Source organism: Triturus cristatus, chromosome 3_1 (genome assembly GCF_964204655.1).
Source record: "Triturus cristatus chromosome 3_1, aTriCri1.1, whole genome shotgun sequence".
Taxonomy (NCBI): Eukaryota; Metazoa; Chordata; class Amphibia; order Caudata; family Salamandridae; genus Triturus; species Triturus cristatus.
Window position 1 is genome coordinate 345,686,578 of NC_140583.1, and position 13,138 is coordinate 345,699,715.

The window sequence follows — 13,138 nt, forward strand, 5'->3', positions numbered from 1 at the left end:
TGGCATGCAACACAGTTCATGCATTTATAATTCCCAATCGGGAATTTATTGCCCAATACCGATGGCTGTGTAGTCTTCGCATGGTAGTTGGTCATGCGGGATCACACTATGAGGTCTTTGAGATTCTTGTTTATCCTGTGCGCAAAGAGTGGTTTGGGTACATGATTTTCTCTGTCTCTGGTGGCATTTAAAATATGCCAATTAGACTTTACAATGGGTCTAACTTTTTCGTTCATCGTGGAGTGACTTGTCACAAATACCAATCTAGGGTTTGGTGTAATAACTCGTGAGAGTAAATGTTGCCTAACATAATAACAAGCTTGTTTGTACGAGTCACATAACAGTCTTCTTGGATAGCCCCGAGCCAAAAATGTGTCTTTCATTTCTGTGGCTCTAATGCCAAAATCCTCTAGATTTGTGCAGTTCCTGCGGAGACGCATGAACTGCTCAAAAGGAATGCTGGTTTTCTGAGACTGGGCGTGGTAACTTTTAAAATGCAATAGTGTGTTACGGGCTGTAGTTTGGTGTGTTTGGTATAAAAGGTCCACTTCGAGATGGTCTGTATTGTTTTGAATAACAATATCTAAGAACTCAACTTTATTTTTACTAGAGTTCGCTGTGAAAAAGATGTTGCTATCACAGAGGTTTAACCAGGATACCAAATTAGGGATGTCTTCTTCATCGGTCATCCAGATAAAGAAGACATCGTCTATATACCTAGACCAGTTGTTGACAGACTCACTAAAAGGGGCTATCTCGATTCCCAAAGAGCCATATACATTTTTGCTACCGTAGGGGCACAAGATGCCCCCATGCTTACTCCCTTAGTTTGTTAATGGAGACACCCACGGAAATTGAAGGTGTTTTCTTGTAGGATTATGTTAAGATATTCCACAATAAATGTTCTGGGACAATCAATGTCAAAGGTGTCCATAAACCATATGACCGCTTCCACAGCCTCCTTTTGAGGGATGTTGCTGTAGAGGGCTTCAATATCCATGGTAACCATGGTGTAGGTCATGGCATTGAACTGTAGGTATTCCACTTTATTTATGATGTCTCGAGTATCCCGAATATAGACGGTATTTTGGGGACATGAAGTCTCAATATGGTGTCTACATATTTAGAACGCGGCTCCATAATGGAGCCTATCGTGGTTACAATAGGTCTGTACTATTTTTATGAATCTTGGGGATTCCATAGATTGTTGCCATCCTGGGTTTATCAGTATTCAAGTATTCCCATTCTTTGTCACAAATCTGATTCAGTTTAAGTGCAAGAGTGGTAATATTAAGCACTAGCTTTTGGACTCTTTTAGTGGGGTCATTTTTGATCGGTACATAATGTTGTGTGTTCTGTAGCATAGCCTCCATGTTGTGAACATATTGGTTGTTATCTATGAGGACTACGCCTCCACCCTTGTCACAACTTTTGATGGTTACAGTTTTATCTTGTATGAGATCTTGGAGTGCTGTATGTTCTTCCCGAGATATGTTGTAACTCGGGCGGAAATATATCTCATGGCTGCTGTCAATTTATTAAAAACAACGTGCTCAAAGATCGCTATCTCCGGACTTATTTGTTCCAAAGTGGCCTCTACCTCCTGTGTTTTTGGTGCTGAGCTGGATTTTGTTTTTGCTGGCTTAGTTGCTTTGGGCACTTTAACTCTGCTGATCAGTGTGAAGGTGCAAGTGCTCCCTGTGTAAATTGTTATTGTGAATGGTTATCCTTGATTGGCATATTTGTTTTACCAGTAGGTCCCTAGTAAAGTGCACTGAGTGTGCCAGGGCTGTTAAATCAATTGCGACTAGTGGGCTTGCAGCACTGATTGTGCCACCCAGATGAGTAGCCCTAAAAGAGGTCTCAGGCCTGCCACCGCAGCGCCTGTGCGCAGTTTGTTACCTGCCATGTCGACCTGGCTAGGGCACCCAGTTACTGGGCCCTACTCTTTCCTTTCCTTGCACATAGGACACCCCTCTTGTGGGCCCAAGGTACCCCCCTGGGCAGGGTGCAGTGTATGTGAAAGGTAGGACATGTACTGGTGTGTGTAACATGTCCTGATAGTGAAATATTTCCAATTTCGTTTTTCACTATTGAAAGGCTATCTTGCCCACTAGGAATGCTCTAATATTTTACAAGCATATCTTCCCATAGGAGTAAGATAGAAAATTGTAGTCTGGTATCCCTGAACTCAGAATTTAATAACATCTTTTAGTGAGGATGGTTTTTAAATTCTGTGTTTGAAAATAGCACTTTTAGAAAGTGGCTATTTTCTTGTTCAACCTTTCTGTGTGCCTCTGCCCGTTTGTGGATTGACTGTCTGGTTTCAGTGTGGCAGAGACAGTAGATGTGCATTCCTAGTAGACAACCTCTGGGGAGGGGGGGGGGGGGGGTGAGGTGTGCCTGGCCCTTTCTGGATGACCCAGCACTAGGCTGAATAGGCCTGATCTCCATTTGGAGTGGTGGTAGGAGTAGCACCTGTACCTGAATGGGGCTGGTCCTTCCTTCCACAATTCTGGCTCCGCCCCCCTGTGGTGCGTCTGGAACCAAGGCTCACACTGACAAGGATTTTGTTGTGCACTGGCAGAATGCCCCTAGAACTGGTTAGGACTGGGCTCAGAGCCCCTTGCACAAAGGGATCAAAGACATTTTGGGGTATGAGTATCAGACCTAAAACCCCTGAACTTTAGACTATTGCTGGAATCAAGTGAAATCTTTGCTGAGGAGAAGAGCTGAAGAAACTGAGAAGAAGTACTGCCCTTGCTGTGTGTCTGGGATTGGCCTGCAGTTTTGGTTTGTGCCAAAGAAAGGAGAAGGACTTCGCTGTGTGCTGTGTCCCCTGCTTGAAGAAGGACTTTGCTGTGTGCTGTGTCCCCTGCTTAAGGAAAGTCTCCAAGGGCCTGAAGAAGAACCGGCCTCCTGTTTTGATGTCCCAGAAACAAAAAGACTTCACCCCCAGCTCCTCTGACCTGCCCGGAAGTGCCTGTAACTTAGTTGGGCCGCTGGAGGTTGTTTCTGCTGTTGGGAGCTGGAAGAAACCCAGGAGAAGCAAGAAAATCTGTTTCCGAAACCGTTGACGCCACCACGACTTGCAACGAGGCCCGGGGAGCAGCTTGTGAAGTGAACGACGCAGCGTACGGCCTGCCCTGCAGCTCCGACACCCTATGCCACCTGCCGCCGCTGGCAGTAATGGCCCGTGACCGACACCAGCCCTCGCATCGACTCAGTCTTTTAAAAAAAAAAAAAAATTTATAATTCTTTTTATTAAACATGTACAGCTTATTCAACATAGGTACAGTTCCATCAGATCAGTGACAGGGAATACAGCAACATCAAGGTACATAGAATTGGAAGAATGATAAATGTTATGGAGAGGGGGGGACTGTCTCATTTCGGGTCACCTGGTGGGGGACATATGTAGCCACGATATGCATTCCAAGGAGACCAGATCTTGGACCACTTTCGGGGACAGTCCCTAGCTGCATAAACTGTCTTCTCCCTCAGCATGCACCAGTCGAGGTACGCCTCCCAATCCACGACCCTCGGGGGCAGCGTTGCCCCCCAGTGTTGATCGATGTTTCTTTTGGCAATCATGCATCCCAGTGTAACCCATTGCATGGCGTGTGTGTTTAGGTCAGTGGGTTCCCAGATATTAAGGAGGCATCTGGGAGCTTCAGGCCTTATGTTGAGCTCCAGTACCTGGCTCATAACGTGATGGATGTCTTGCCAATAGGCCTGTATTGGGTCGCAGTGCCATATTATGTGGATAAACGTGCCCATCTGGGTGCATCCCCTTCTACAATACCCATCTGTTGAGCCACCCATGTGTATCAATTGGGGCCCCGTGATGTAGATTCTGTGTAGTATTTTTAGTTGCACGAGTCGGAGGTGCGCCGGGATGGCGACAGTTTTGGGGGAGGAGACTGCAGTTTGCCAATTTGTCGTCGTCAAACTCAATACCGTCCTTCACTCATTTCTCTTGCAGCAGCGCCAGTGGGTCGTCCATATTATTAATGAGTTTCCTATATATTAGGGAGATGGTTCTCTCGGGTAGCTATCCGTCAAGCAGTCTGTCCTCCAGCGGTGAATAGTCAGGTGGGGAGGTGTCACATGGTAGTGCCGCTTGCAGCGCATGGCGGATTTGCAAGTAGCGAAAACGCTCAGAGTCCGCCATGGAATATTGAAGCTGGAGAGAGTCAAAAGACTTGATGCCGTTTTTGTCCCACATGTCTCTAATGTGTGAGATTCCAATTAGGTCCCACTTGTCAAAACCCCGTGAGTTGCCCAAGTCTCCGAGTCTCTGGGAGTCCCACAGGGGCGCGGACAGGGTCAATTTGTTGGCCCAACCCAACGAAGCAGTCGCCGTGTGCCAAATGTGGACGGAGCGCTTAGTGGGGCCGGTGAGGGGGGTATCTGTTTGGCGTAGAGTAAAGGGCCCTGGCAAAGGAACCGTTAGGAAGGAGCAGTTTGTCCATACCGAATCCCGGGATCGTCAGGCCTCCCATACGTGCTATGGTTTATTGCCGTTAGGTGTGAGGCCCAATAATATTTCTTAATGTCGGGTAATCCAATCCCCCCATCGAACCAGCTGAGGGTGAGTTTTTTTAGAGCGATACGGGGTCTCCCATTCCAGACGAGGTCTCGTTGAAGGCCCTCTATTTGTTGGAAGTAGGAATTTGGTACTGGGTCTGCCGAATTTTGTAGGACATAAAGGAAGCGGGGCAGGGACATCATTTTAAAGAGGGCCGCTTTGCCAAGTAAGGAGAGGGGAAACAATTTCCAGTTCGTGATGTCCTGCTTTAGACGTTGTATCGGGGGAGCCAGATTTCGGGCGAAACGGAGGGATTTGTCTAGTGAAATAAAAATGCCCAGATATTTGAAACCGTCTGAGACTATTGGTATGGGACAATATCAGGGTAGTGGGGGGGCCTTCCCATTTAGGACGTAAATGAGAGATTTTTGCCAATTAATACTAAATCCGGAATATCTACCAAAAATGGAAAGGATGTCGAATAATGCAATAAGGGATCTTTTAGGGGATGCGAGATATAACAGAATATCGTCTGCGTACAGAGATATGCGGTCTTCCCAGTCAGTCGCCCACCGCAACCCACGAATCATTACATCCTTGCGGATCCATGCCACGAGGGGCTCAAGGGCTAGGGCAAATAGTAGTGGAGATAGGGGGCATCCCTGGCGGGTCCCTCGGCTAAGTAAAAAGGGGTCGGATTTCCTATTGTTTACGACTACTTGAGCCATGGGGGCGCTGTAGAGCAGTCGTACCCATTGACTAAAGCCCGACCCAAATTCTAATTTCGTGAGCACTGCGAAGAGATAGGGCCATTCAGGCGTGTCAAAGGCCATCGTGGCGTCTAAGGAGACCACAATGGCGTCCTCGCGCAAAGTCGACGCCCTGCCCAAGACCCCATGCAGTCTGCGAAGGTTAAGGGCAGTGTTTCGCAGCGGCATAAATCCCGATTGGTCAGGGTGCACCAGGCCCCCTATTACTTTGATCAGTCTATTAGCGAGCACCTTGGCCAATATTTTAGGCTCGGCGTTCAACAATGAAATTAGTCTATAAGAGGCGCAATCAGCTTTGGGTTTCCCTTCTTTATGGATCGCGACGATAGTCGCGATTCGCTGGTCCATGGGAAGCGATCCCTGCTCGAGACTAGCTTCAAACATTGATTTCAGATATGGGGCAAGTTTGTCTGGGCGGAGTTTGTAGAGTTCGATCGGGATGCCATTGGGGCCGAGGGCCTTGCCCGGGCGGTGTGTTCTGATTGCGGTTGTAATCTCGTCCGCTATAAGGGCGCTGTTCATGAATGCACGGTCACCGTCGGACAGCACCGGTAAAGATATGTCTCGTAGTAAATCAGAGGAATCCGCTTCGGTGTGCGGCGCTATGGAGCGGTAGATCGCACGGTAGTGGGCCGAGAAGCTGTCAACTATTTCTTGGGGATCCACTATGGCGGGTCCTCCGGGATTCCCTAGTTCAGGGACCAGTCGGCTGGCTTGCTCCTTTTTGTCTAGCCAGGCGATTAATTTCCCGGCCTTGTCACCCCAGTCATACACCCATCCTAGTTTGCACTGTCCCAAGATCTTAGCGCGGTCGGTGACCAGGGCTCGGTATTGCTCCTGCCGGAGTTGCAAAGCGTGAAGAGCCTCCGGCGAGGGGTCAGGGCCCAGATCATTTTCCAGGAGATAGATGTTTTGTTCTATCTCGGAGACCGCCGCTAGCCTGTCTTTTTTGGACCCCGCTATTAAGGAGAGGGCTTCGCCCCATACCACTACTTTGAAGGCTTCCCATAGTGTCTGCGGGGAGTCAACCGAATGCTCATTGTCCAGAAAATAGTTATCGATGGATTTAATAAGATCGGTCCGTATTTTAGGGCACTTAAGGTGCCAGGGATTGATTGGGGCGATACGCCCCACTGAGGAGTCGTCGAGGACAATGTGGGCCCAAAGAGGAGAATGGTCAGATATACCTCTGGCCAGGTGCCGTATCTCATGTATGTTCTTCACCTGCGGGGCGGGGACTATGATATAGTCCAGCCACGAAAGGCTGTTCTGGGCACCCGAGTTGAAGGTGTGCTGAATCTTGTCAGGGTGGTAAGCCCTCCAGCAGTCCTCAAGCCCCATCGCCTGCCAGAAAACTAGAGAACGAGTGAGCGGTGGGCGGCAATGTACGTGGGGGGTGTCTGTCTAGTGTACCTGATACCACTGAGTTGAAGTCTCCCCCAATCACTAGATGTCCCTCTGGCAACGTCAACAGCACTGCGCTGAGGTCGGAGAATGTGGTGGCCTGTAGTCCCGGGGGGGGGGGGGGGGGCAAAGACCGACATGAAGGTGATGGTTGTTCCCTCCCATGTGCCCGTGACACCCACGTATCTACATCGGTTGTCAATATGAGTGGAAGCAGGCAAAAAGGGGAATGATTTATTTTGCATGATCCCCACAACTCTAGAATTAGATGCAAACCCCGAGTGGGCATGCATGGTATATCCCCATCTGTGCATGGCTGCATCGACTCAGTGTTCGCCAGCGCCTGCATCTTGTTATAGCGGCGCCGATAACCGCCGAGGGTGACTCGAGAAACTTGCCGACGTCACATCACCACTGGAGCCGACATCAGCCATCTTCGACGCCGTGCATTGCCACCGACTTCATTTTCCAAGGTACTGATGTTTGGGGGTCTGTGTGACTCTGCGCCCGACGCCGCGATCCTTGCTTGCGGCACCGTACTTTGGATTTTGTACTGTCCTGACGTCGTGATACCCCCAGTTGGTGCTATTTGATTTCTACAAGCTTATTTTTGGAACATTTTTTTAAAGACATTTTACTAAGCAACTGTATGTTGGATTTTTGTCGTTTTGGTCTAGTTTAGTTTTGATAAAGATATTTTATTTTTCTAAACTGGTGTGGTGTCCATTTGTGGTGTTTTCACTGTGTTACTGTGAGTGTTGGTACAAATACTTTACACATTACCTTTGGGATAAGCCTGTCTGCTCGTGCCAAGCTACTAAGGGGGTGAGCAGGGGTTATCCAAAGTGTGTATCTTCCTTAGCCTGACTAGAAGCAAGGGTCCCTTTTTGGACAAAGGTACCTGCCTCTGCCTACTAGAGACCCCCATTTCTAACAGTCACAATAGTTACTTTTATATAGATGGACACATGTCTGTCTTTCAGGAAGTAGGTAAACATTTGCATGATTTGATGATTTTGGCTACCAGGTTGGCTCGCTGCAGCTAAGCCTTAACTTTTAAAAATTGTCAGTCATGGAAAAGGTACGGAGGAGTCCAAATGACCCACTGGCCTGTGCCAGGACAATGAACTTTGTGGATCTCAGAATATTCTGGGCTACAGCCACTTGACTGTGGTGTTGAAATAAGTGGGCTTCAGTGATAACAAAATAGTTTTACTTTCCCTGGAAGGGCGGTTTGCAAATGTACAGTGAACAGAGATTTAGAATAGAAGTATGACTAGACAGAGTAGAAGGCCGATTGGAATTTCTGATCCTACCTCGCAGTATTTTATATATTTTATCTAGAAAGAAAGCATTAACATCTTTGCACAGTTGAAGCCAAAATTACATCCTCATAACAGCAACTGGAAAAGCTACATGTGAAGACAAGTTCAAACAAAATCTCTTGGAAAACATTCAGCTATTGGAATGGTCTGGCTTAAGGGTGCCTTTTACTTCTTTAAAAGCCTTTCCTTAATCTCATTAGGCGTAAACTTCCCTGGAAGCTAATAAGCGGTGTTTCCACCAGATGGACTCCACTCTTATTACCTTGATACGTTTTTAGGGCTCGCCTAAGCCAGCGCATGCGCTGCTCTGGCGAGACATTTAGTGTGTGGGCTTTAAAAAGCCGACCACAGCTTTTTGTCTGCCATAGAGCGTGTGGTTACGTGCACAATGACCAGCAGAGGCGCCATCTGGCTTTCCTCTCTCGTCATGGTGCGCACATATCGCACACCACTCGCCAGCCTGCTTTCACTTTTGCTGTCGCGTGCGCGCGCACCACTCGCGTGTTATTTTACAATTTCATTTTAGCGCGTACACAACTCCCGGGCTTGTTTTAATTATGGCCCTTCTTTTAAGTTGGCGACCATGTTTGGTTTTAAACAATGCTGTCCTTTCGATTTTTTCTCTGCCGCCCAGCTGCGGTTTGAACACACTGAGTTCGAATCAAAGGCAGGAATTTAAAGGGGAGACGTCTGATGGACTTTGAACCAGATGAGGCTTTGTGATGAAAAGCGCCTAATTCCAGCCCAGGCTTCGCTGGTATCAGCCTTGCAGTACAAAGTGCCTCAGATATACAGGTTCACCAGGAATGATCAGTGTTTTTTCAACAGCAGAGATCTCTCCAGGACTTGCAAATGTGGCTTTAGCTAATATTCCGAGAGGCTGATTCGCCTTTTATCCGCCAGGAGTTTATGATTACAGAACCGTCCGCGTATTGGAAATGAGAGCGGCAACATAGATTTGACGCGCGCCGTCTGATTTGTATTCACTCTCCATGTCACTGCGGTACGAGCCGGGCCAGGCCGCGCGATTCAGGCGGAGGGAGGCGACACCACGCCTCATCATCTGAGGGCTTTCCTTTGCGCCGGAAATGTATTTGCCGATTAATTAATTTTTGGCCGACTTCAGTTGGGTACCGGGGGTGGAGGGCAGATCATTATCTTTACACCAGTTCTGTTTGCATATGATATGTTTAATCGTGTGGCTTAATTGCGTTTAATTAAAACCCTTTAGCACACTTCCCTTGGAAAGTTGTTGATTAAAAATATTCTTTGCTTTCTTCTGGGAAGGTTGTTGCCCTCGTGGTGATTTGCAGGAGTTTCATGATTGGCAGATTGAGCGCTTGAGGCGCAATACATTGTATTGCTTTGAACAGGTACTTTTTTTACAGTGATTGAAAAGTCACGCTGCCCATAGAAGCTATACAGCTGAGAATTGTTTTTAGACACAGAACCCTAGCACCATTCCAGGTTCTTTGGCTGTAAGCATAGGGGTTGCATCGTTGTTGCTTAAGTGCATGCCTGTTTTAAGGATAATCACTCACTCTGTAAATGATTCCAATTTCGATACGCTGATCTCACGTGTCTGCAATAAGATTCTGTCATAGCGCCTATTCTCAGGGACCTACGTTCGATATGCGTGATAACTGTTCCCATTCTAGAGACCATCTCTGATAAAATGGTACAGACTATCCTCATGATGTACACGATTCCTTAATTACGTGCACATCGAATTAGAGTGGTATCGAAGTGAGTGGTTCAAGGGGCATTGATATCACTGATCGACAGGGCTGCTGCATTTTTGTACCCTAGGTGAAGGCACCATTTGTTTGACCTTCTACCACACCCTGATGATTTTAGGGGCAATTTAGTCTCCTTTGGTAATGGCCTTGTAAGAGAACTCCTGTTTTTCCCTTAGCCCAGAATGGGCACTTCTTGTTGGATGACGCAAGTTTTGTTAATGCAGATACCTCCTGGAGTAGCGTTGCATACAGAGATGCTTTATCTCAGAGAGGGATGATGTATAGCTCTGGGTATTTAGCAGAGGTAGTGGAACTAGGAAATTGAACCTCCCATTTATGAGAGTGCTTGGAGTTGGCATCTTGAAGAGTTAGCAGATAGATATATTAGGGTTCTACTAGTACTTGTGGATTTGTGGAATCTGCTCATGGCATAATGGGTGGAAGCCTAAACAAGCATTGGCATAGCCAATAGGTCTCGCCTTTGGGACCTTATACGTGTTTAGTTATCCAGCACAATATCCTTGGTGCAACAACATCAACTGTTGCATGGCTAAACACTTATAAGGTCCTAAAGGCGAGACCTATTGGTTATGCCAATGCTTGTTATAATTTGGATTTCAAACCAAGGGTCTGCATGAGGTTTTACCCATGTTGTAATGAGCTTGAAGGATATCATTATAATATCAATTGCAGAGTGGAAAACAGGTCAACGGAAGCAATAGAACTAATCACATAAAATGTTTCCCAAGGAGGATACTGCAAAAGCACTTTTGCAGGCGGTATTGTTGGCTTTTAATGGGCGAGTTGCGGAAAGTGCCAGCCAGAGAAGAAAATAACCCAGCAGTAGTGAGACCAAATACATTGATAGATGTTCTCAATTAAAATGTTACTATGTATTTTTAAAATACAAATCGCACCCAGCATGTAGTCTTTACAGTGCTTGGAGGAGTTTATCAATTTCTGAATCCTCATTTCCTTCAAGGTAGAGGAGGACAGTAGACTAAATTATTGCCAGTGGTCTCTAACCATAGGCTAAAGTCACCGATAATGATGAAAGAGTTGTGTTAAACGGCTACATCCTCAACTAGGTCTATAACGGGTTGAGGGTCAGATTATCTTGGTTCCTGTTGAGCCATAACAAAGCAACCAGGCTGGAGTGAATTTAGATGCAAGCTGGATACTAAATAACAGAATTTCACATCTGACTAGAACTTCAAGACGAGGCATTATATTTTGTCATGAGTGCAAGTTTAACACCTTCAGTCTGAGATTTCACATTAGGATGAAAATGTTTCAGGGTGTGTTATTCTGCATTACTATCTCTAACCGCTATTTATTGCAAATCCTATGCCTATGCAAACATACCTGAAAGCTTAGTGTGGTAACTCAAATAGCCAATTCTAACTGAACATACACCGTGGGGTTTGGAAAGTCATGAAAGGTGTGCAACATTTGTGATTCCCCAAATCCTTACCAATAAAACTAGGAGTCCTGGCACTAGGGAGTCAGGTGACAAATGTTACGACGATCACACAAGAAAGATAAAACACCTTGAGCAAGCATTATCAAAAATCTAAGATAGTTGTGCATTTTATTTGGCAATGTCCTGCATAGTAAAATAAGAGTAACGGTATAGATATTGGGTATAAATAAACCACGACACACCAGGGGTCCAAAATTCAAACACACATTTAATGCAAAAACAGCCATCAAGCCAACAAAATAATTTACTACTGTTTCAGCGGACCAGAGCTCCCGCTCACATCACGCTGGGAGCATACAAGGATACATGTCTATACATCAAACACCCAGTTTTATACACTGTTTAGCAATTCAAGTAAATAGAAGCATAGCATGTGATCAAAACTGTTATGTTAAGCAAAGCCTGTCTAATGAGCAGACAAGAGATTTGTTTTGTGAGGTGGAAAGAATGCAAGAAGTCCATGAAAGTAGATACTAAAGAGAAAACAAATGCGGAGATCATCAGCTTTCTTGGTTTTATGCTTAGTTGGGACAAAATTTGAAACAAGGGCATGCTCACTATAATATGCTGGACAATGTGCATATGTCTGATATCAAACAAAAGGACTTCTACATTTCAGAAATGCATGAAAGTTAGCAGTCATGTTAAGATCAGTGTATTCGTTCAGGATGTATCAAAATGAAAACAAATTTCAAAAGTAAAATGTATCAGTGCGTGTTCAGCTACCCTCGAGCAATAGCACATTCAAAAGAAGGTAGTGCTACAGAAATATGGTATATATCAATTACAATTTCTCAATCATAAGTATTTAAAGTTTTACCTGACATCAATATCTACTCCCTCTTCTTTAGACTGTTTTATGCCTTCAAGTATCGCCTCTACATAAGTTCTTTTCATCATACCTACATCACCATCACACAAAAATAAGCATGTCAAACAGACTAAGTGGCACATAAAAATAAATATAGCGGTCTATTTTTTTGTTTTGAGTTCATATTCATGAAAGTGGCAAGTTGAGGCTCCTGTGGATTTTACTTTGCACAAAAACTTAGTTTAAGGACACATGAAACATTTACATGTTAGGTGCTCTCCAAATAACCTATTAAAATTCTCTCAATGTCAGAAGACTGGCCAGGGTAGAAAAAAGTGAAGGACTTCTACACTTCTAGCCGGTGCATCAGCCACTCTAAAGGGGGTGGGATGGGAGGATTCCAAAAGTCTTTGCAGGCTGTGCAAGTTTTTTTAAATCCAGCTGGAGCAGTCACGTGACCCACTTACAAGAGTAAGAATGGCTGAGGGCCTCTGGGGCTCCAGCTTACTTTTGCCTCTAACACAGCCTAGGGCCTTTTAGGTCTTACTCACCAGAGCCCACCCTGGAGGCTGGTACCAACACTATAATAATTTAAACTGATTTATTTCAGACAACTAGACATCCTAACCATATCCCTTTCTCCACAGGAGGCCTGACTGAATCCTATACATTGTTTCTTACTTTCCTAACAATCGTTATCACTCACGTAGTCCTTCAACATAAAACCTCATCTTAAACACAATTGCTAATTTATCCTTGCCTACTTCTCTTCCTACACAAAATCTAACATAGATCTGTGACTCTAAAATAACAGTTCCTTGCCAATTTAATCATGTGAACCCCTCATTCTTTTTCATCTACATTTTCTGTTTTTTAAGCTCTACTGTGTATATGTGCCTGTTAAAAAGGTCACAGCCACAAGTGGTCTAATGTAATAGCATGCAGAACTGGCTACTATGGGGTTGACTCCGGAGGCCAGTCTTACAGTTATAACAAGACCATTTTGAGGAAATAGTAAAAGTGCTGGCCACAGTCTTTTATCAAGATGAGTTATGGAACTGCCAGCAGGATAATT

The 13,138-nt window shown here is 45.5% G+C and overlaps 1 protein-coding gene across 1 annotated transcript in view; it reads right to left on the reverse strand.

Moving 5' to 3' along the window:
• Nucleotides 1-13,138, reverse strand: part of MAPDA (N6-Methyl-AMP deaminase) — a 156,037-nt gene that overhangs the window by 77,380 nt on the left and 65,519 nt on the right. Inside the window, exon 5 of the mRNA XM_085644065.1 lies at nt 12,073-12,154. Within this exon, the coding sequence (XP_085500191.1) occupies nt 12,073-12,154 (82 nt within the window). The remainder of the gene's footprint in view (nt 1-12,072; nt 12,155-13,138) is intronic.